The 21,522-nt window shown below is 40.6% G+C and overlaps 1 protein-coding gene across 6 annotated transcripts in view; it reads left to right on the top strand.

The window, feature by feature from the left end:
* NCKAP5 (NCK associated protein 5) overlaps nt 1–21,522 on the top strand; it is a 983,546-nt gene that overhangs the window by 752,782 nt on the left and 209,242 nt on the right. For all 6 annotated transcript variants that reach the window (XM_073019623.1, XM_073019626.1, XM_073019624.1 and 3 more), the window contains one exon: nt 18,613–18,681. In XM_073019623.1, the coding sequence (XP_072875724.1) occupies nt 18,613–18,681 (69 nt within the window). The remainder of the gene's footprint in view (nt 1–18,612; nt 18,682–21,522) is intronic.

Raw genomic sequence — 21,522 nt, 5'->3', positions numbered from 1 at the left:
GACTTTCTTGATTCTGACATTTGCTTTATTGTGGTGATCTGGAATGCATGATCAAACCCATGATGCCTCTCTCCAAGGAATGTCTGTAGATAGCGGGTAAAGGCCAGGGATGCTGCCAGACATTCTACAGTTTACAGGACAACCCCTCAAAATAAAGAACTATCTAACCTAAAATGTCAATAGTGCTGAGGTTGAGAAACTCTGATTCGTACGTATATATAGGTGTGTTAAATACACTCAAGTGCAGCATACACACTCTATCATTATATAGAGAGCCTCTTTGTATATAATTTGTTCTAACAAGATCAACAAGACTTTGTTTTCCCAGCCATCTGTTGAGGCATAGAAACAAGCTTTGCAGTTCCCAGCCTGACATTACATCCATGTTTGTCTTAATGAGACTTCATTCTGTCTTTGTTATGCTTCTCTCTGCTCAACAGATTGCATCAAAGTCTGGTTTAGAGAATCAGGCCAGCCATGCTCTGAGGGTTTTAGTGGAGGTTTGCTGACCCTGTCATGGAATCAAAGGAAGGAAGAAGTGAGCACCATGTATTTCACAATTTTATAAAATGGATTATTCTACTATGAAGACAGTTAAAGTTTCATCCTCTGTCATCCCAAACTATGATTCTATGATTATTTATCTCTGAATAATTACTGTATAAATTCATAGTGTCTGAGATTTATGGCTACAAAAGACTTTGGAGATGATGTGGTCTAGTAAGATTGTGAGGGGGAAAATATAAAGCTAAGAGAAGTTCAGTGTCTCGATCAATGTCACATAGTAATTAAATGCAAGAGCTGGAAACTGTGTGTTCTTAGCCATCCTTTCTGCCACATCTCGCTGCTGGAAAATGTTTCTAAAAGGCCATACTACAACTAAAAAGCCAGGTCTCTTGATATCACATTCTTTTTATACTTCAAAGGTTTTCTATGAGACATCATCTAGGTATAAAATACCTCTTTGGTAGCATCACTGGAGAAGTACACAGTATGCACAATGATTCAATATTATCTTGGTAAAATGATATGTAAGTCAAACAGAAAAATCTTTTAATAAAATTGGTGGCTGCCAGCTTCTCAGCCTACATGTCTATTATTGCACCTGAGCTGAACTGTAAACTGAGGTGTTTATTCTTTTATCTAGCCCTCGATAAGGAATTACATTTCAGTTCCCCTCAACCCTTATCACCTCAGGGTCCTAACTGCTTAGAAATATCTACCAACCCCTACCCACTGACTTACACAAAGAAACGGAGGAAATTTTAAAAGCTAGAAGGAGAAGAATTAGGGTGGTGTATGAATGTGTTAGCACTCTTCATTGTCCATGATTTTCAAAGCAAACCTTGCTGCTTGCCAGTTCTCTACAGAGAAACCAGACACCATCCATCTGCTTCTAGTTCTTGAACTTGCAAACAGGGAATGTGGTTTCTAGAACAGGATTCATTTTCACGTAATTTCATTATGATAAAACGATTGAAAGTTCAGAATGCTGAGAAGTTTACTGTGTTTTTTTGTTTCGTTTTTTGTTTGTTTGTTTGTTTTTGAGATGGAGTCTCGCTCTTGTCACCCAGGCTGGAGGGCAGTGGCGCGATCTCGGCTCACTGCAACCTCCACCTCCTGGGTTCAAGCGATACTCCTGCCTCAGCCTCCTGAGTAGCTGAGATTACAGGTGCTTGCCACCACACCCGGCTAATTTTTGTGCTTTTAGTAGAAACGGAGTTTTGCCGTGTTCGCCAGACTCATCTCGAACTCCTGACCTCAGGTGATCCACCCACCTTGGCCTCCCAAAGTGCTGGGATTACAGGCATGAGCCACCGCGCCTGGCCTACTGTGTTTTTTTAGAGTGCTTCTGACTCAGTTAGGTCCGTGTGTCCTGAAGAAAGCCACTCAACCCCTTTGAGCCTCACATTGCACATCTGTAAAATGGGGATAGCAACAGATGTCTCTTTTGTAGTGTTGCTGAAAGAACGACTTGTGATAAAGTCTACTGAGGGCTGAGCACAGAGTGTAGCACGTAGTAATCATCAGCACCTGCTGACTGTCATTGTCATGATCATCATCATTTTCTGTAGCTTCCATATTCTTCTCTGTCACAGCCACAGCAATAACTTCGGCCCTGGCTTCTTAAACTAGACCTACATTTCCAGCTCCTGGCTAGATGTCTTCCAGATGTTACTTCCATGCTGCATATATACAAAACTGAACTAATAATTGTTTCTGCAAAGAATGATTTTGAGAACTGCCATGAATCAAGGGTAACTTCTCTCTCATGGCCAGATCTTATTTAGATTTTTTTTTTTTTTTTTTGAATGGAGTCTTGCTCTCTCGCCCAGGCTGGAGTGCAGTTCAGTGGTGTGATCTCGTCTCACTGCAAGCTCCGCCTCCTGGGTTCACGCCATTCTCCTGCCTCAGCCTCCCAAGTAGCTGGGACTACAGCCGCCTGCCACCACGCCCCGCTAATTTTTTGTATTTTTAGTAGAGATGAATTTTCACCACATTAGCCAGGATGGTCTAGATCTCCTGACCTTGTGATGCACCCACCTCAGCCTCCCAAAGTGCTGGGATTACAGGCGTGAGCCACCACGCCCGGCCCTTATTTTGATTTTTTAAGCGAAGTAAGGACTCTGAAGATGACAAAAACAAGTCAAAGGATTTCCCAAGTCCTTATGTTCTCTCTTGGCTAGTGGCAATGCCCAAGCTAAATTCCACTTAGACACTGCTTTACCCCTACTGCACTCTGTCCTCCTGTCCTCGCAGAACACCAGGCGGCTGTGAGCCTCCCGGTGCTCCTGAGCCACTGCTGCTCACCCACCCATGCTAGAGGCAGACAAAAGTGGGGAGCAGGGTGGAGGGCAGCTCTCTGTCGCCCTGCTACTGTCCATGTGCACCACTAGCTGCCAGGCCAGGGGTCCTGAGTGGGAAGGTCAGAGATCATGCCTGATAATCAAATTAAATGATTAATATAATCTCCCTAAAGCTTAATCCCGTGGTTTCTGAGGCAAAGGGACAATATTCGTCCCTGAGAGAACGGGAGAGTTAGAGTGAGTAGTCAGCATCCCTGAACAAAAGAATTTCATACAAACATGCAAACAATGGAAAGAAAGGGGAGAGAGGTCGCGGTGACTGCTGGCATACCTTACTTAAGAACTAGAGTCATATATTCACTGCAATTTTTTCTTCCCCATAGGAAAAGAAAAAAAAAAAATCATTACATGGTAAGGCAAGATACTTTTTTCTAAAAATCTCCCATGGCACTTTATCTCACTTTGTTACCCATTTCTATTAAAGACCTTATCGCCCTGCTAGAGACCCGGAATATCAAGCTCAGTGTCGTCTTTGGCTCTCCTCATCTAGGTACTGGTTAGGAGCCAATGAGTCTGTTCTGAATTCTTTCTCAAATATAGGTCTTCCTCACCTCAGTGCTGCTGTTTTGTTTCAGGGGTAGGTCGTCCTTGAAAGGAATGCTACAATAGCATGTTTTTGATCTCCCCATCTTCTCCTTCCATCGCTCTTTGTTGCTGGTGCCAGGATTCCTTCCTTAAAACACACATTCGGTCCCGTCCCTTCCCCTCAGCACCTGGGTCCATCTACCTCACTGTCTTCCCTCTCTCATCTCATGGGCTCTCCACCTGCTGGCCCCATTACAGTGGCAGTGGGATGCCCAGGTAAGACAGGGCCCTTCCACAATTTTCCTTCAGGCCCTCTCTTAAGGCTCTGTTACTTATTAGACTGTGTACGTGTGTGTGTGTGTGTGTGTGTGTGTGTGTGTGTGTATGAAATATGTCTACAGAGGACTGCATATTTGTATGCACAAAAATGTATATTTACAATTAAGAAATAATAAAGCAAAAAATTGAGTACCTGCCACCACGTCCACAAATGAAACATTGCTAGTAGCCTAGGGCCTCCCCTGGGCTCCTGTCTTATCACAGTTTCCTTTCTGCCCACTAGTGGTAATGATGACTCTGACTTCTGTTATAATAATTTCCTTGCCTTTTGAAAAAATGTGATTTACCTCATGTGTATGTATCCCTAAACAATATAATTTAATTTTTCACATTTTTGAACTTTGTATGTAGAATCATGTTGGAAGATTTTATATGTGTGTGTGTGTGTGTGTGTGTGTGTATTTAAATATATGTTGTGCCTCTTTCATTCAATGTTATCATTACCAGATTCATTCATCATGTAGTTCTCATTCACTGGTTTTTGTTTCTCTATAGTATCCCATTATATAAATTGATTAATAAACATTATTCATTGTACTGTCAATCTTAGTTTAGATGATTTCTGTCTGAGGGCTGGAAAACAAAGCTGTTATGAACCCATGTGTACACCCATCCTGGTATATGTGTTTGCGGGTACCTACAGGGCTTATACCTAGCAATGGCATTGCTGGGTCAGAAGCTACGAGCATCTTCTCTATCAACAAGTTGAGCCAAAGTATCCTAAAATGGGTGTAGTAATTTACACGCCCACCAGTGGCACATGAGGGTGCCTGTTCTTCCACACTCTTACTAACACTTGCCATGTAAGATTTTTTCATTTGCACCAGTTGGATGGGTGTGTAATGGTATTGTTGTTGCTTAAACTTGCTTTGTAAGTGACTTCCTCTTTTGGATGAAATGATTCCTAGAATGACTACGTCTGTGCTTTTTTTCTTTCTGTTTTTTGTTTTTGTTTTTGTTTTTCAGTTTTTGTATAGATCAGAGGTCAAAAATTCCTATTTCTGGAGAAATTCTCAGTCTTTTTCCTGACCTGAATTACCTGCTTCTTGATAGAGAGGGTTCAAACATGTTGGTATCTTAGGCATTTATCAGGCTATTGTCATTTATATTTTTTTCTTCAAAGTACTATATTAAGTCCTCAGTAAGGAATAGGACTGTGTATATGAATAAACTATCTCTGCAGCACAAAGGATTTATATTGACAGTCTCTCATTTTCTTCATCTGTAAAATCCTATCTACTTGATAGAGTTTGGGGGCCTTCAATTAAATGAGGTAATGAAGTCCATATGTTAATTGATATTCTTTTCTGCAAATCAATCAATGAGTTTTATATAGTTCAACTTCTAAAATACCTGGAGGTTAATGGCGCAAATATTCTCTACTCAACAGAGTGATCAGATTGTTTTACATTTTTTAGCTCTATGGAATTTCTCTGTGAGGCTTCTAAAACCAAAACATTCATTCACTCTAGTCCACCCTAGCTTGAAATTCATAGATTTGCATCTCTGAAAAGCACATCTGGTGGTGGGGGATGGAATACATTTTAAGGTTTAAAGGTTGTTTTTACAAAGAAATTTTAGAGTCCCTGAATTTTCAGCTTCTCTCATCATTGGAAAATACGTATTATATCTCGAGCTCAAATATGTAATACTGAGTTGATAAATGTAATAATGAGTTGATAAATGGGCACCTGGAAGCCGAAGTAAGGTGGTGAGAAAGAGAAGAGAAAGGGTGAGAGAGGAAGACTGTGGATTAAAGAAATCAGGGCCTGAAGCTAATCTATATGTGGGCCTGTTTAAAATGTCCAGTCCAGAGGACCCACGGTACATTTCTCTTGGCCAAAATCTGTCCCTCAACAGGGACAGTTTCTGCCCTGGCTGACACCACGACCCCCTGCATTAAAACCTGTGAGCGGCCAAGGTTTCAAATGGGAGCTGTTTTACAGAAGAGTGAAGGAAACTACCATTCACTGAACCATACAGAGGGCCAGGCTCCACGTCCGTGACATTCTGCCTTCATCATCTCATTCAACCCAAAACAGTGACAGACATTTATTTTCACATCCATTTCAAATAAAAGGGAATGTAAAAAGCATGCCGTCACTTCTCATCAGATTATCTTACCCTCCTCCTAGGAAGACAGATCTGCTTTACCACCCCTCCTGCCTTCCCACTCCAGGCATGGATTTCTTTTCTGTATATCCCCCGGGCAAGGAAATTATCGAGCTGACTTCTCAGTTTGTATCACGAAAGCATTACCGTTTATTATTTCCCGGATGTAATGCAGCATCAAATAATGGTTTTCCAAATCACACACATTTTTTTTTTTTTTCTGTTCTACTCACACACATGCATATGCACACACAGAGACACACTGATCTATGCCCTTAGGCTGTTTTCTCCCAATGAGAGTCACTGATGTAGGAGAGAGAGGCAGACTCATAAACAAAACAAGAGAAGGAAAAGTATAAAACTGTGTGGTGACCACCCCCAGTTCCAGAGAAGCAGAAAGAGACTTCTGAACACTTCCAAGGCAATGGCAGCAGCGGGGAGGAAGGAGGTTACACCCACCTTCACCCTGAAGTTGATCCATCTTGAGCACTGGTTCTCAAAGTGCTGTTCCCAGGCCAGCAGCAGCAGCAGTACCTGGGAACTTGTTAGAGATGTCAATTATTGGGCCCTACTGTAGGTGCCCTGAATCCAAACATGAGAGTGCTCCCCCGACCCGCCCAGTCTGTGATCCCACAGCCTCCCAAGTGATTCCAATGCACACTCAAGTTTTCAACCACTGACCTAAAGCCCCTTCCAAACATTCAAATTCTGGAAGTACACAGAGGTTTCATTATGAAATGTTTTCTATTCAAGTCTTCCAAAATGAACCTGTGGACAGGTTGTACATCACATGTTCTCATGGCACAGCTCTTCAACTTTTTTAAACAAAGACTTCATTTTAATGTAGTTTATATCCCTAGCATCTCGCACTGGTCCTAAACCTAATGGGTTGAGTGCAAGAGTAAGGACATTGTGAGGATGCGTTCATGTGCATATGGGTACACATATTTGTTCCTGTGTGGGTGGTCAGAGCTTCATGTCTTTATTGACATTTTCTAGGATGATAACATTTGCCTCCAAGATGCCCAGCAGCCCTAGACATTGCCTTGATCTGGATACTGTACAAGCTCTCAAATACAGTCAGTGGGGAACACCCTTTAGCCAGCTACGCCCCACACATGGCTACTATGGCAGCCAGGTGTGATGAGTGATTCAGAAACGCTGTAAGTCTGAATTATAATCATAGCGGGAAGGAGATTCAATACCCGGCTCCAGTTCTTGGTGTTCCTTGTACTCAGGCTTTATATCACTCTAGCAGATGAAAATGCACTCGCCTGGCTGGCACACTTAGCCACTCCCATGGGACTTTTTATTCGAGATGTTTTTAAAAAGCTTTCAAAGCAGAGCAGACTACAGGGGAATTAGGAACATTTTGGGGATCTGTGTATTTTGCATGGAAGCCTGTGGTTTTCAATGTGAAAAATTAACTTATTTCTTCTATTAGACTGTTTTTTTCTTTATGGTGGCCTCTCTATATTTTATCCATCTTTGTATACCCCCTAGCATAGCTCCTGCAGGTACAGACCTTTGGCCCCCCGACTGCAATTGTTGAGATGGCCTAGAGTCGTGAAGTGTGTTATTTAAGGAGAGTGGCACAGGACTCTGATGCAGGCTGGCCATCATAAAGAAGCACATTTTTGGCTGGAAAAAAATTCCAAAGAGAAAAATAAAAAGTACAGAAGCACCTTTTCTTACCTATGGGGCAAAACCATGAATTGAATTGGTATTTTAGAGAAATACCTTTTCTGATCTTATTCTGACCTGTCTGCCCTTGCTGAATTGAAGGGGTTTCAGCAAGCTTGAAAGATGTCACTCTGGAAAAGACCAGCTTTTGCTGTGCTAACGGCAGTTTCTCTCTCTTTTTGCCTTTAGAGGACATCTTCTTCCCACCTTCTTTCCTCCACACCGCTCAACCCTGTTCATTTCTAATTTCTACCTGTTTTATTTGCATATGATCTGTTTGGTTTTTGTTTTGTTTTGTTTTGTTTTGTTTTTTTGCCATTGTTGAACCCAAGGTTTTCTCTGCAGTGGGTATTGGATAGTGTCTGACATTATTTGCTTTCATAATAATTTGACAATATTTACATCCAGGATTCTAGCCTGGTTGAATAACTTTTTGAATACAAGTCAGATGTCATTTTCTTGATATTTTGTTCAAAGCTGTGTTATTTTTATCTAGTCCAATGTGCACTTTTGTTATTGTTTCAATTGCCTGTTGAGTAGGCTGATTCAAAGGTCACCTCTTTCCTACCTTATCCAAAGTTTGTTCATTTTTTGTTGTTGTTGTTCTGATCCTACTGCCTTGTAGTTTTCAATGTGAGAAATTAACTTGTTTCTTCTATTAGACTATTTTTTTCTTTATGGTAGCCCCTCTATATTTTATCCATCTTTGTTTACCCCCCGCATAGTTCCTGCAGGTACAGCAAAAGACCAATAATTGAATGTACACATAAAAGAATTGATGTGCCACCTCGTTTCCTAAATATGACTGTTGCACTGTTTATTGCTATGTAACCAACTGTCTCAAAACTTTGAGGCTTAAAATAACAATTTAATTTTTGTCACAATTTTGTGGGTCAGAGATTTGGGGAGGACACAGCTGGATAGTTCATCTCCAATCTATGTGGTGTCGGGAGGTAAAAGGATCCATTTCCAAGATGGCTCCTTTACTCCTGTGTCTGGCTTCTCAGTGTCCCTGGCCTGTCTCTCTCCGCGAGGCACCTCATCCTCCAGGGCCTGTCTGCATAGCTGGGGCTTTATACCACCTCAGAACATTCAGACTGCCTACATGGTAGCTCATATAAGACGTGTTCTAAGAGGCCAAGTAGAAGATTAAAAGCTCATGATGTAGCCTTGGAAGACCCAAAGATGGAACTTCAGCCACCTTCCACTGGTCAATCAAGTAAGGCCAGTCTAGAGTCGAGAAGATAAGTCACAAAGCATTTGCAACCATCTTTAATCTACTACTACAACAATGCTAGTAATAAATGCAGTTAACATTTATAAGTGAGGGGCAAAACCTCAGTCTCCTCTACTATCCAATATAACAAAGTACAAGCTTTAAATATTTTGTCAGTTGTCAAAATGGATCAGATGGTGTATATTCATCTTTTGTTTTGAAAATATACACACTGGGCTGGGTGCAGTGGCTCACGCCTGTAATCCCAGCACTTTGGGAGGCCAAGGTGGGTGGATTACTTGAGGTCAGGAGTTCGAGACCAGCCTCACCAACATGGTAAAATCCCATCTCTACTAAAAAATACAAAAATTAGCTGGGCATGTTGGCACGTACCTGTAGTCCCAGCTACTTGGGAGGCTGAGGTGGGAGAAATCACTTGAACCCAGTAGGCGGAGGTTGCAGGGAGCTAAGATCATACATGAGTGGCAGAGACCCTGTCTCAAAAAAAAAAGAAGAAAAACTATACACACACTAATAATAAATCAGATTTATATTGATGTTTGCAAAGGGTAAAAGTTGGTTATCACTGGCTTAATTTCTCATTTGTCTATAATATTTTTAAAAGATACATCAGTATATATCCACATATATGTATGACCACCATTGAGATGACATAGGTAAAAGTATATATTCCATGCCAGCAAACTCACTGATACTAAGTGAATCTAAATATCAAACTGAGTTTTCATTTCCACCCGTAACTATAGTTAAAAACACACTAATTTACATCTCACTCCTTTGAAAAGAGGCATATAAAGCATGATCCCTATCTCAAAAGGCTTAGAGTCTAACTAGAGAAGACTAATAATACTTATGAAACTACTAATCTCAATTGAAAGCATAATAATACAGTGCTAAAATGTGTGGCCCCTACTTATGATAAGGTTCAAACTAGTAAATGTAGGAAGACTAGTAGAATTTAAATCACTATTTATGCTTTGGGAGTCTGAGGTGGGAGGATCACCTGAGGTCAGGAGCTCAAGACCAGCCTGGACAACATATCAATACCTTATCTCTATAAAAATGTTTTTAAAAATTAGTGGATTGTGTTGGCACGTGCGTGCAGTCTCAGCTACTCAAGAGACTGAGGTGGGAGTATCACTTGAGCCCAGGAGTTTGAGTATGCAGTGAGCTATGATCACACCACTTCACTCCAGTCTGGGTGACAGAGCCAATAGTCGCTATTTGGCCAATGGGACCGTAAAGCGTATTCTGTGCTAGAGCAGCAAAACCAAAGGCACAGCCCAGGAAGGAACATGGGAGCTTTAGGAGCTGAGCCTAACTCTTGAGATGGTGTGCACTATGGAGCAGCAGATATGTAAGATCATGGAAGTGAGTGGAGACAAAGTATTAAAGGTAAAAAGAGATATTAGATTGGTGCAAACATAATTGCTTTTGCCATTAAAGCTTTTGCCATTACTTTTAATGGCAAAAACCACAATTACGTTTGCACTAATATGGATGGATGGATGGATGGATGGGTGGATGGATGGATGGATGGATGGCTAGAAAACATAAAAATAAAAGTCGCTATTTGGCAACCACCACAGTCATAATTGTTTTAGTCAAAAAAATTAATAGATTCTAAGAGGAGTGAAACAAAATATAGATATTTGCATATTTGCAATCTCAAAGACTCTTGATATTTACGTATCTTGAAGTACCTTGCCACAAGATGCATACTGTTGATTAAAGGAAATAAACAATTTTATAGTGGAGAAGTGTTACAGATACCACCTTTATCAGGTGATCAGATTTAACACACAAATTGGGTATCCTTTATCCAAAATGCTTAGGATCAGAAGTGTTTCAACTTTCTGATGTTTTCAGATTTTGAAATATTTGCATTATATATTTACCCAGTTCAGCATTCCTAATCTGAAAATCCAAAATCTAAAAGGCTCCAATGCACATTTCTTTATTCATGTTGGGTCTCAAAAAATTTTAGATTTTGGAGCATTTCAGATTTTCAGATTAGAGATACTCCGCCTTTAGTATTGGAATAAATTGGTATCATGTGCCTCCTGATACAATGCACTAGGAAGGACACAATATCATTGCCATGATATTCTTGCCATAAATATTAAAATCTATGAAGAAACATCAAGCAAATTCAAATTGAAGGACATTCTACAAAATAACTGGCCTGTACTTTTGAAAAGTATCAAGATCATAAAAGACAACACCTCAGGAACTGTTCCATATGAGAGGAGGCTAAAGAGAAATGATAACTAAATGCAGCTCTGGGAACCTGGATTGGATCCTGGACTAGATAGAGACACTTGAGGAACAACTGGAAAAATTTGAATAAGGCCTGTAAAGTAGATTAGACTATTACATAAATTAATTTCCTGAATGTGATAACTACACAGTGGTTATATAGCAAATATATTTTTAGAAAGTAAATGCTGAAGTATTCAGAGGTAAAAGGACATTGCATTGTGTCTACATCTTACTCTCAAGTGTTTTAAAAAATTTGTCTCCAGATATAGATAGTTATTAAATGATAAGCAAAAGTGGTAAAACGTTAACCTTTGGGGAGTCTGTGGAATGGTGTGGGGGAATTCTTTGCAATACTTTGCTACATTTTTATACATCCATTGTTTTAAATTTAAATGTGTCCCCATTTAAGTATTTTAAGTCCAGACCTGAGCCAGACCACCAAAACTGAGTGGGATTTAGAGAGGCCAATGGGAGAATAAAGCGTATTCCATACTAGAGCAGCAAAACCAAAGGCACAGCCTAGGAAGGAGCACGGGAGCTTTAGGAGCTGAGCCTGACTCTTGATATGGTGTGTGCTGTGGAGAAGCAGATATATAAGGTCGTAGAAATGAGTGGAGACGAAGTATAAGAGGTGAAAAGCCTGCAGCAGAGCTGTTATGTTATGCAGAGGACAGATTTTTGTGTAGAATTAGTCTACCTTTGGTCTGTGGAAAAGGATCTATTAAATTTATAGTATACAAAGATTTTAAACATAACACATACTTACAGGATTAATGTAGAACAGTAGCTTTAGAAGCATCGGATTGTTCAATCATTCGTAAGCACCAGCCAGCCCATCTATTCACTGAGCAGGACCTCTGAGAAACACAGTTCCTTTTATCTATCAAATCAAACCCCTTTTCCACAGTAAACCAAACCAATATGGATTTGCTCTGTGATGCTCTTTGATTTTATAAGGACATTTAAGGATTTTTAGAGATGAAACCATAAACATATTAGACCACTATAATTTGGAGCCATGGGGAAACCACGCTGAGCAGGAAATCTTCTAAGTCACCAGGTAAGTCTAGCAAAAGTTTTTGATTGTTGTGGAAGACAAAGCTGAACACAAAGATCCACTGTTACATTTACTTGAATGCTCTCATTGCATCCTCTGGGCATATTGACTTTAATAACCTGCTTATTTAAAGTAGAAAAAGACCTGTATTGTAATATCTGTAATTCTTGGTAGTGACACTTGCATGTTCTCTTTCCTTTCCCTCTCTGCTTATCCTTTCCCATTCCTGCTATATAAATATTCACTGTTTCTTTAAATCACATTTAGTTAAGAGGGTTTTTTTCCTCTGTTGTCTTAAGTTGGTAGCAGGTTAATCCTGAATCTCTAATAAATGCAAATGGATTAAAGAAAATCATCAGTTCAAGATTATTTTAACTTCACCAGCATAATTGTTAATATCTTTTTGGTCCCATGGGATATGTAGGATTACATCAATTAAGTTGGTCTCTTTAACTGAACACAGTAACGATAAATGTGACTATTGTGCTTTCACCAGCACCCTTTAGGTATTTAATTTACTTGGCAGTAATAGATTGTCAGAGCAGTAAACGTGAGGCAAGTAATGTAAACGGCATAATGACGGTAATTATCTGAATGGATCGATTGCAGTGTTATTGCAACGTGATATTGTGGGTAGGAGCGAGATATAGACATCCCATATAAATTCCCATTTTCAGCTTTATTTCTGTACACATTTTTCCCGAGACATTTAAAGTGAAAACAGTGTGAAGTGGCATTTGCAGTTCTCTCCTTTATCTCTTCCCATTATCCTTTGTGCTGTTGGCTTACTAAAATCAGCAGACCCCACAAAAGGTAAATTTCTCCAAAGAAACATGACTTTGTAGAATTGGAATTCTAGCATTTTCCTCCATGATTCACGGTATACAAATATTTGAACTGGTAGTTTCTTTGTAGATTGGCAAGTTGGATCTCTTTGTTTATTAACTAAGAAATTGCAAACCCAGCAATGATAAGTGACTTGCTAAGAGTTACTCAACATGGCCTTGCCTAGTAAGACTGCAACAGACTGGAACTAGAACCTGAGCCTGCTTTTCCTTTTGGGCCGGAAGAGGAACTGAGGGGTTCCATCTCAGCTGCAGAGACGGAAAAGCTTCCATGGGACTGGCCAAAAGCAATCCCTGAAGGAAACAGCAGAGTCAGTTTAGTTTGGTGAAGAATGAAGAGAAGAAACAGTCTGGGAATAACCAATAACTGCACTTAAAAAGGGCAAACAGACCATCAGCCTGAGCACAGAAGGATTGTGCTGTGTGGCAGATGTCTGTCCATTATGAGACCTGAAAGAATGCGGCAGGATCCCACCTGAGGGACTGGTTTGTTCACAGGCTTGTTAAAACAGGGATTCAGCCCCAGAGGAACAAGGTCAAAGCCAAGGATCAAAACTGTAACCTGAAGAAGAAACAGTGTTTGAGGAGTTCTGGAATTTGAACTGTGACTAAGTTGAAACGATCTGACCTTGGTCAAAATGGCAAGTCACTCTCAAACAGACTTTTCCTGGGGGTTTTCCTCCGTTTTTGTGCCCTATTCTGGTTCAATCATTTCTCCTAAGTTTCGTTGTTGATTAAAGTAACAACTAACCTACACTTGAAACTTGTCAAGCGCCTGCCAACGAAAATATTCATATCACCAGGAAACACAAATGAAACCACATATAACCCATGCCTTCTGCATTACCCATAACAGAGAACAGTTGAATTTCAGATTACTGTTAAGTAGAAAAATAAATACCAGATACCCATGTAACTCCTGCTGCCAGTGTGTGTGCCCAGGGAGATGGAAAGCAGAGAGCGCCAAGGAAATGAGAAAGCCCAAGGCCAGCACGGCACACAGGTGGACATGTGGCAGATCCAGTGGGCTGTTGGACACGGCTGGAAAGTGAGCAGACCCAGGTGGCTGTCTCAGAGAGGCAGCCTGCCAGGGGAGAAGGAGATAAAGGGGAAAGAGGAGGTGCCCTATGGAGATGTGGTTGTGAAGGGGAAAGGGAAAAGAGGGAATTTCAAAGCAATTTCTTTTGCTACAGAAGCAAAAGAACGTAAGACCAACCAGCCATTATCCATTAAGGAGGCCAAACCAAGGGTAGGGGCAAAGGTGAAAGAAGCCTGTGTGAAAATGACACACCCTGGCAAAGTAGAAAGAGTGCAACTAATAAAATAGCAGGAAAAAAGGAGAGAAAGAAAGAAAGGTGATTGTTGGATATGTAATAGGAGGGAGTCAAAGGACATGGTGGGTGTCTCTGTGTGGGTGTGTGTATATGTGTGTGTGTATTTGAGTCAGGGTCTGGTTTTGTTGCCCAGGCTGTAGTACAGTGGCACAATCATAGCTCACTGCAGTCTTGACCTCCCAGGGCTCAAGCAATCATCCCAACTCAGCCTCCTGAGTAGCTGGGACTCCATGCATGCACCACCACACCTGGCTAATTTTTATTTTATTTTAGTTTTAGTAGAGACAGATATCTCACTATGTTGCCCAGTCTGGTCTCAAACTCCTGGGCTCAGGGGATCCTCCCACCTTGTCCTCCCAAAGTGCTGAGATTATAGGTGTGAGCCTGTAATCACCACACCCGACCAAAGGACATGATTTGAACAGTAACAAAGGAAGACAAAAAAAGGATAATGACACTATTAAAGAATCTTGAAGAAGTAGACAGGAATGAGGCAGGAGAGGGAGGGACACCCACTCAATATATACCCTTTAATATAGTTTTAACTTTTGGATTCTTGTTAATGTTTTATGTATTCTAAAAAACAAAATGTAATTAAGAAGAGAGGAAATTAAATTTGAATACCATCAGAAACAAATGAACTGAACTGAATTTCAAATGAATAATATAACCACACTAAAAGGGAGGGAGGGGAAAACCCAACTTAATAACTTGGAACACAGTGTTTTTACTTTATACTTTTGTCCTAAAGAAAAACACAAATCTGAACCTTTCCTAGCACTGGTTTGGATAGTGTACCAATTTTGTATGCATGGTAAGATTGAACAAAGGAGTTAAAATAATGCTGAGAGCCTGAGTTCTAACCGTACAAAAAGGAAGATTCTAATATGAAAAGGAGAAGACAATAAAGAATCCTGTGGGGCTTGGGGTGTGGTGGAGGTGTTGAGCCTGTGCATGTAGGAGTGTGGAGAAATCCTTCCACTGAAAGGGACCAGAAGCAATGACTCCTTAGTAGCTACTGATACAGGCTAACACCCAGATCTTAGTTCCCAAATATCATTCCCCAAGTAAGAGGAAGTAGAATTCCTTAGAGAAATGCCTGATTTCAGGAATGAGGCAAGGAAAAAGCAAGATGGTCCTGGAACATCTGTTTTTGCTGAAAAAAGAAAGTATTTAAGAAATGATGGGTACATGTCAAAAGGATACAGACACCAACTTAAAGGGGCTTGCCTCCCAAAGCTGGAGTGATTTGAACATCAAAATTATCAGAATCGGTGTTTGCATACTAATAAATGGAAAATCACTTACTTGTGGAAGAATGTCAACTCATAAATGTAGATGGAAAAATGGAGTTAGAAGTCACCATATGCAACCAAGGTAATCAATGATTTGGTTAAAAATCATTGATGGTTGCTAAAATAGGTAGGTGAAAGTTTGATGAGCAATAGGATATTTTCAGAGCCTTAAAATATCTCCCCACAAATTACTTATTAATTGCAAAAGGAAAATCAGTAACTTTATAGTGGGGAAATTTGACAGATGCTACCTTAACCAAGTGATGAAAGTTAACATGTCCAGCAGCAGGTCCCATGGACATCACGTGGCTGTTATGATGCACTGAGAAGGGCCCAGCATCACCTGTGCACTGTTTCCACCAAGTATGTATGAGGAAACTCCAGAGAAGTCCAAATTAAGGGATACTCAAAAAAATAACTGGCCTCTACTCAGAAAGGAGAAAAAAAAAAAAAAAAAAAAAGGCAAGGAAGAAGAGGAAATAAGGGGAAAAACAAGGGAAGAAGGAAATAAAAAACATAAGAAGAAAAACTATTCCAGGCCAGTGCAGTGGCTCACGCCTGTCATCCCAGCACTTTGGGGGGCCGAGGCAGGTGGATCACCTGAGGTCAGGAGTTCAAGACCAGCCTGGCCAACATGGTGAAACCCCATCTCTACTAAAAGTACAAAAATTAGTCAGGTGTGGTGGTGGTCGCCTGTAATCCCAGCTACTTGGGAGGCTGAGACAGGAGAATCACTTGAGCCCAGGAGGTGGAGGTCACAGTAAGCCAAGATCGTGCCATTGCACTCCAGCTGGGCAACAAGAGCAATACTCCATCCAAAAAAAAAGACAAACTATTCAGATAGGATTGTGTATTGGAAAAAATTGCTATCAAGGACGTTATTGGGACAATTGGTGAAATTGGAAGAACTGTAGATCAGATTATGGTACTGTATAAATTTCTATTTCCTATATTCCCTGAAATTAACAACTATATTATGATTGTACAAGACAATGACTTTGTTATGAGGAAGTACACATGGAAATATTTAAGGATAAAATGCATCATGTCTACAAGGTACTTTCCAGGTGCAGAAAAGAAATGGGAAGGAATCAATATAGCAGATGTGGCAAAATGTTAACAATTTGTGAATCTTAGGAAAGGATTTGTGGGATTCTTCATACTATCCTTTTGTTTTTTGATACATAACATTTTATGTATTTATGGGACATGTGATATTTTGTTATAAGTATAGAATGTATAGTGATTGTGTCAGGGTATTTGAGGTATCCATCAGCTTGAGTATTTATCATTTCTTTTTTCTCTCTCTCTTTTTTCTTTTTTTTTTCTCTGAGATGGAGTCTCACTCACTCTGTCTTCCAGGCTGGAGTGTAGTGGCATAATCTCCACTCACTGCATCCTCCACCTTCCAGATTCAAGTGATTCTCCCACCTCAGCCTCCCAAGTAGCTGGGATTACAGGTGTGCACCACCATGCCCAGCTAATTTTTGTATTTTTAGTAGAGACAGGGTTTCACTCTGTTGGCCAGGCTGGTCTCGAACTCCTGACCTCTAGTGATCCACCACCCTCTGCTTCCCAAAGTGCTGGGATTACAGAAGTGAACCACCACGCCCAGCCTATCATTTCTATGTGTTAGTAACAGTTCGTGTTCTCTCTTCTAGCTACTTTGAAATATTCAATACATTGTTGTTAACTATAGTCACCCTACCCTGCTATTAAAAAAATAGAACTTATACCTTTTATTTAACTATATATTTTGTCTAACTGTATATCTGTACCCATTGACCAACCTCTCTTCATCCCCTCTCCCACCTACCCCCCACCCCAGCCTCTGGTATCTATCATTTTATTCTCCATCATTATGACATCCACATTTTTAGCCCCCACCTATGAGTGAGAACATGCAATATTTGTCTTTGTGTGCATGGGTTATTTCACTTAACGTGACTTCTAGTTCTGTCCACACTGCTGCAAATGACATTATTTCATTCTGTTTTATGGCCAAATAGTGTTTCATTGTGTATACATACCATAATCCATTCATCCATTGGTATAAGTTTGAAATTATTTCCAAATAAAAAGCTTAGAAAAATGGATGGGAAAAAACTATGAAGTTAAAATGTTGATCTGTGTACCACCTAAAAATCATACCATAATTTTGAAAATACTGATTTAGATCGCTATACCCCTACTTCCAAATGTCAAGGAGGACTTTAGAGAAGGGGCAGGTAGAACCACGATTGCTTGGGGGCTCAGAGCGGGTGGTCATTGTCACAGCCCTAGGAAGGGTTCACTGGCACTGTTGAAGATTGAGACAGGAACCTGCAGTGACTGCAGTGGAACCAGGTCACCTGAGGTGGAGAGCAGCTTTATACCATCATTTCATGCTCCTTCTAAAACCTAATAAGCTTCCACTGATTGCTTTTCTTCCCCCTTACTATTCCACATGTCACCCTCATAACCGTATTCAAACGCATACCCACGTGGCTCTAAGGAGGGAGAAAGCAGCACTATTACAAGAGTGTAGGGAAGGGGAGGCTTAAGTATAGTTCAAGTCTTACATTTCTCATTATCTTATGTTCATAAGTATTGACTAACAATGAAAATAACATATTTAGTTTGCATTTGGAATTATGCTTTCATGACTTTATGTCAGATTCCTTTCTGTGGCCTAAACAAATATTAGGCTGTGAGTCTGTGACAGGCCTTAATGAAGTGGATTAAGGCATTTCTCCCATTTACATTTTCATAGAATGAAATAAACATTGTAGTCTTTTTAGGGAACACTGTCACATCAAGCCGTGATTTGATTTTCTACCTGTTCAGAATATCAAGTTCTGCATTTCTTGAAGTTGTCGTGTATTTTAGTGAGCAAGTCGGTAAGACAGAAGTCATCGCTGCAATATTTATAATAGTATGGCGTGAACTTGTCAAAGGTACTTCTAAAAGATTGTTTTGGATCCCGAGGAGATATATTTAGTAACTGTATGGAATAAGTTGTCACATAATACAACATTGCATTGATTTATTTGTGTTATTTTTGTATCTTACTGCAGGCAGAGAATTCAGCATTGGCTTTGGAGAATGAAAATCAAAGAGAACAATATGAGCGATGTCTTGATGAGGTAAGGGGGATGGAGAGACTCCTGATCCAAGGCTGGACTAGTTAGGGTTCCCTTAATCTGATCTCAATACATGTGTGTGCCACCAGTCTCCACAAAACATCAGCATTTTCTCCTCCAAAGAAATGTAGTAAACATGTAGCCTTTGAAAAGGAAGGGTGTGTGTATGAGGGTGTGTGTGTGTGTGTGTGTGTGTCTGTGTGTGTCTGCCTCCCTCCCTCCCTAAATCCTTATATAGGCATCTGTATATTCCTTTTGGTTATTGTTTCGTATTCTTGGGCCACAGTTCACTGTATGATAAATTCTTTCTGTCCAGTAAGTGTGATTCCTTCCAATGAATGAGAAAAACCACGTCGGGGCATGCTGCATCTCCAATTGGATACCATTTCTGAAAAAGCAAATCCTTGATAGAGTGGGTGGGGATGATGTTCACAGTTGGCAGCCAGAGAAAAAAAAATCAGTAGATTCAGAACAAGCCAAGAAGAGAAAGAGAAGTGAGGAAGAAAATTGGAGCAGAATGGAAGAAGACGGGGCTATACGCATGAGTAAACTGGATAAATATTATGTGATGATAATGAAGAGATGATGGCAAAAATGGTGGGCATTCGAGAGTTTCTGGGAGGCGAGAGTAAAATGGGCTGGTGCTCAGAGCCCACGTCCTCCCCCGCTGTCGCCTCACACCATCAGGGCCCACACCAATCACCGATGCATCGTGTCTCTCCCTGCCGTGATTGACCATTCGCTCCCTGACAAGTTCTCAGCTAGGACCTGTCAATGATTGGAGTTGTTATTTAAATGAGATCACTTCATTAGTCATCTGTATCTGTCCAGCACCTTAAAACTTTATTGTGTTCTGGGTGATTCAGTTTGAGATTTGTTACAATGTACCTGATGCAGATTTTAGAAAGAAAAGAAAAACTGCATTCTGTCTGGTTCCAGTACCTTTCCAGTGGGAACTGCCAGTATATCATCAGTCTTTTTCTCCCTACTATCCATGAGGGAAATCTCTTCTAACTCCTCTTGATATTTCTTACCCTCTCCATCCCCCTCTCCTCCCATGTACTGTCCCGTAAGTCAATGGAGGGATCTGTAAGGAACACATGCTCAACTCCCAGCAGTGACGCCATATATAACTCTTGTTCCCTTCAAACTGGAAGCAGTCTGTCTCCTCTTGAGGTCCAGCAGTCCTTGGCGTCTCCCTGCACGAGTGGTTTTCAAAATGTGATCCCTGGGCCAGCAGCATCAGCCTCCCCGGGGCCTCGTTAGGAATGCAGATTCTCAGGACCCACGACACACCTACAGAATCAAGAGACTCTGGGGTGGGGCTCAGCGATCTATGTGTCAACAAGCTCTCCCCATGATGCTGACGCACTTGACAGCTTGAGACACTGTCATCATCATATCACTTTGTATCAGTTACTTACACGTAGTTGAAGAACTCTCAAAATGTTCCCAGAAAACTGTTTAATATTAGATATATTAATTGTTTAATAGTCCCAAGCACATACGTTAGTTACTCAAGCAAAATGGTATTTGCAAGTCTCTGCCCTGTCAGGACCTTAAAAGACCAGAATAATCTTGACAATGTCCAAAGTTAAAAGAAACACTAAAGTTAGTTGACTCTGACATGGCTCACAGTCTAGTGAGGCCAGTTCAGCAGCCCTCACTGCCCCCCAGGCTCGTGGTCCAGTCAAAGTTTAGGGCAAGAAAGACCAAAGAGATCCAAGGATATTAAAAGGAACATATAGTACCTTTGGGTCATATATATTGATTAGCAAAGTTTCACTTTAACCTCCTGCACAGAAATTTCTGCCGAGATTTTATGTGCATTTAGAAGTCAGATTTATGTGACTCACACCACAGAAACTTTGTCCCAGTTCTCCCACAGGTCAACCCTCCCTGTCAATCAAAGCACTCACATTTCTTTATGGCAACTCATAGTCTATTTTCTGTGTGTTTCCCATGCCTGCATTCTGTAGGTTTCATCAGAATGTGTGGGACAAAAATATAAGTTATCCACAAAATCATTTCATATAAAGTTTCCACGGAAGACAGACTTTTTAGAGGGAGTATTCCTCTGTTCTTAGTTGCAAAAATTAACTGTTGCCAAAGAGGTGATTTGCAGCAAAGAACTGCCTCTAAGCAATACACATGTTTTGTATTCATGAATACTGACCCCTGATTATACGTGCAGGTTGTTTTATGACTAATTGCATGAGGGTAGATAATTCATTTCCACACATTGTAAGAGAACACTCTCAACGGGGTAGTTGAATGTAGTAATAATGCCAACTGGAAATTCTTTTCAAGGTTTTTTATACTAATTAAACAAACTAACAAGGTAAGGCCTCATGTAAGTGTTTTCCTTGCTAGTGGGTGTCATCAGACATACACAGGTGGATAAAATGTAAACTTCAGATGTTTTTCAGACGGGCACAGTGGCTTATGCCTATAATTCTACGACTTTGGGAGGCTGAGGCAGGAGGATTACTTGAGCCCAGAAGTTTAAGACCAGTCTGGGCAACACAGGGAGACTCTGTTTCTACAAAATAAAAAAAAATAAAATCATAAAACCTAGGCGAGTATAGTGGCACGTGCCTGTAGACACAGCTACTTGGGAGGCTGAGGTAGTAGGATCGCTTGGGCCCAGGAGGTCCAGGCTGCGGTGAGCCATAATCCTGCCACTGCATTCCAGCCTGAGTGACAGAGTAAAACCCCATCTCAAATAAATAAATAAAATGTTCTTCAATCCTTTTTGCACTGACTGTTATTTTCTGGGAAATGAGGAACATATTGAGGATTTGGGGAAGACACTTGAGAATCTGTGTTCCAATAAAAGAGCAC

This window comes from Chlorocebus sabaeus, chromosome 10, assembly GCF_047675955.1.
Source record: "Chlorocebus sabaeus isolate Y175 chromosome 10, mChlSab1.0.hap1, whole genome shotgun sequence".
Classification (NCBI taxonomy): Eukaryota; Metazoa; Chordata; class Mammalia; order Primates; family Cercopithecidae; genus Chlorocebus; species Chlorocebus sabaeus.
This window is presented reverse-complemented; position numbering and strand designations above follow the sequence as displayed.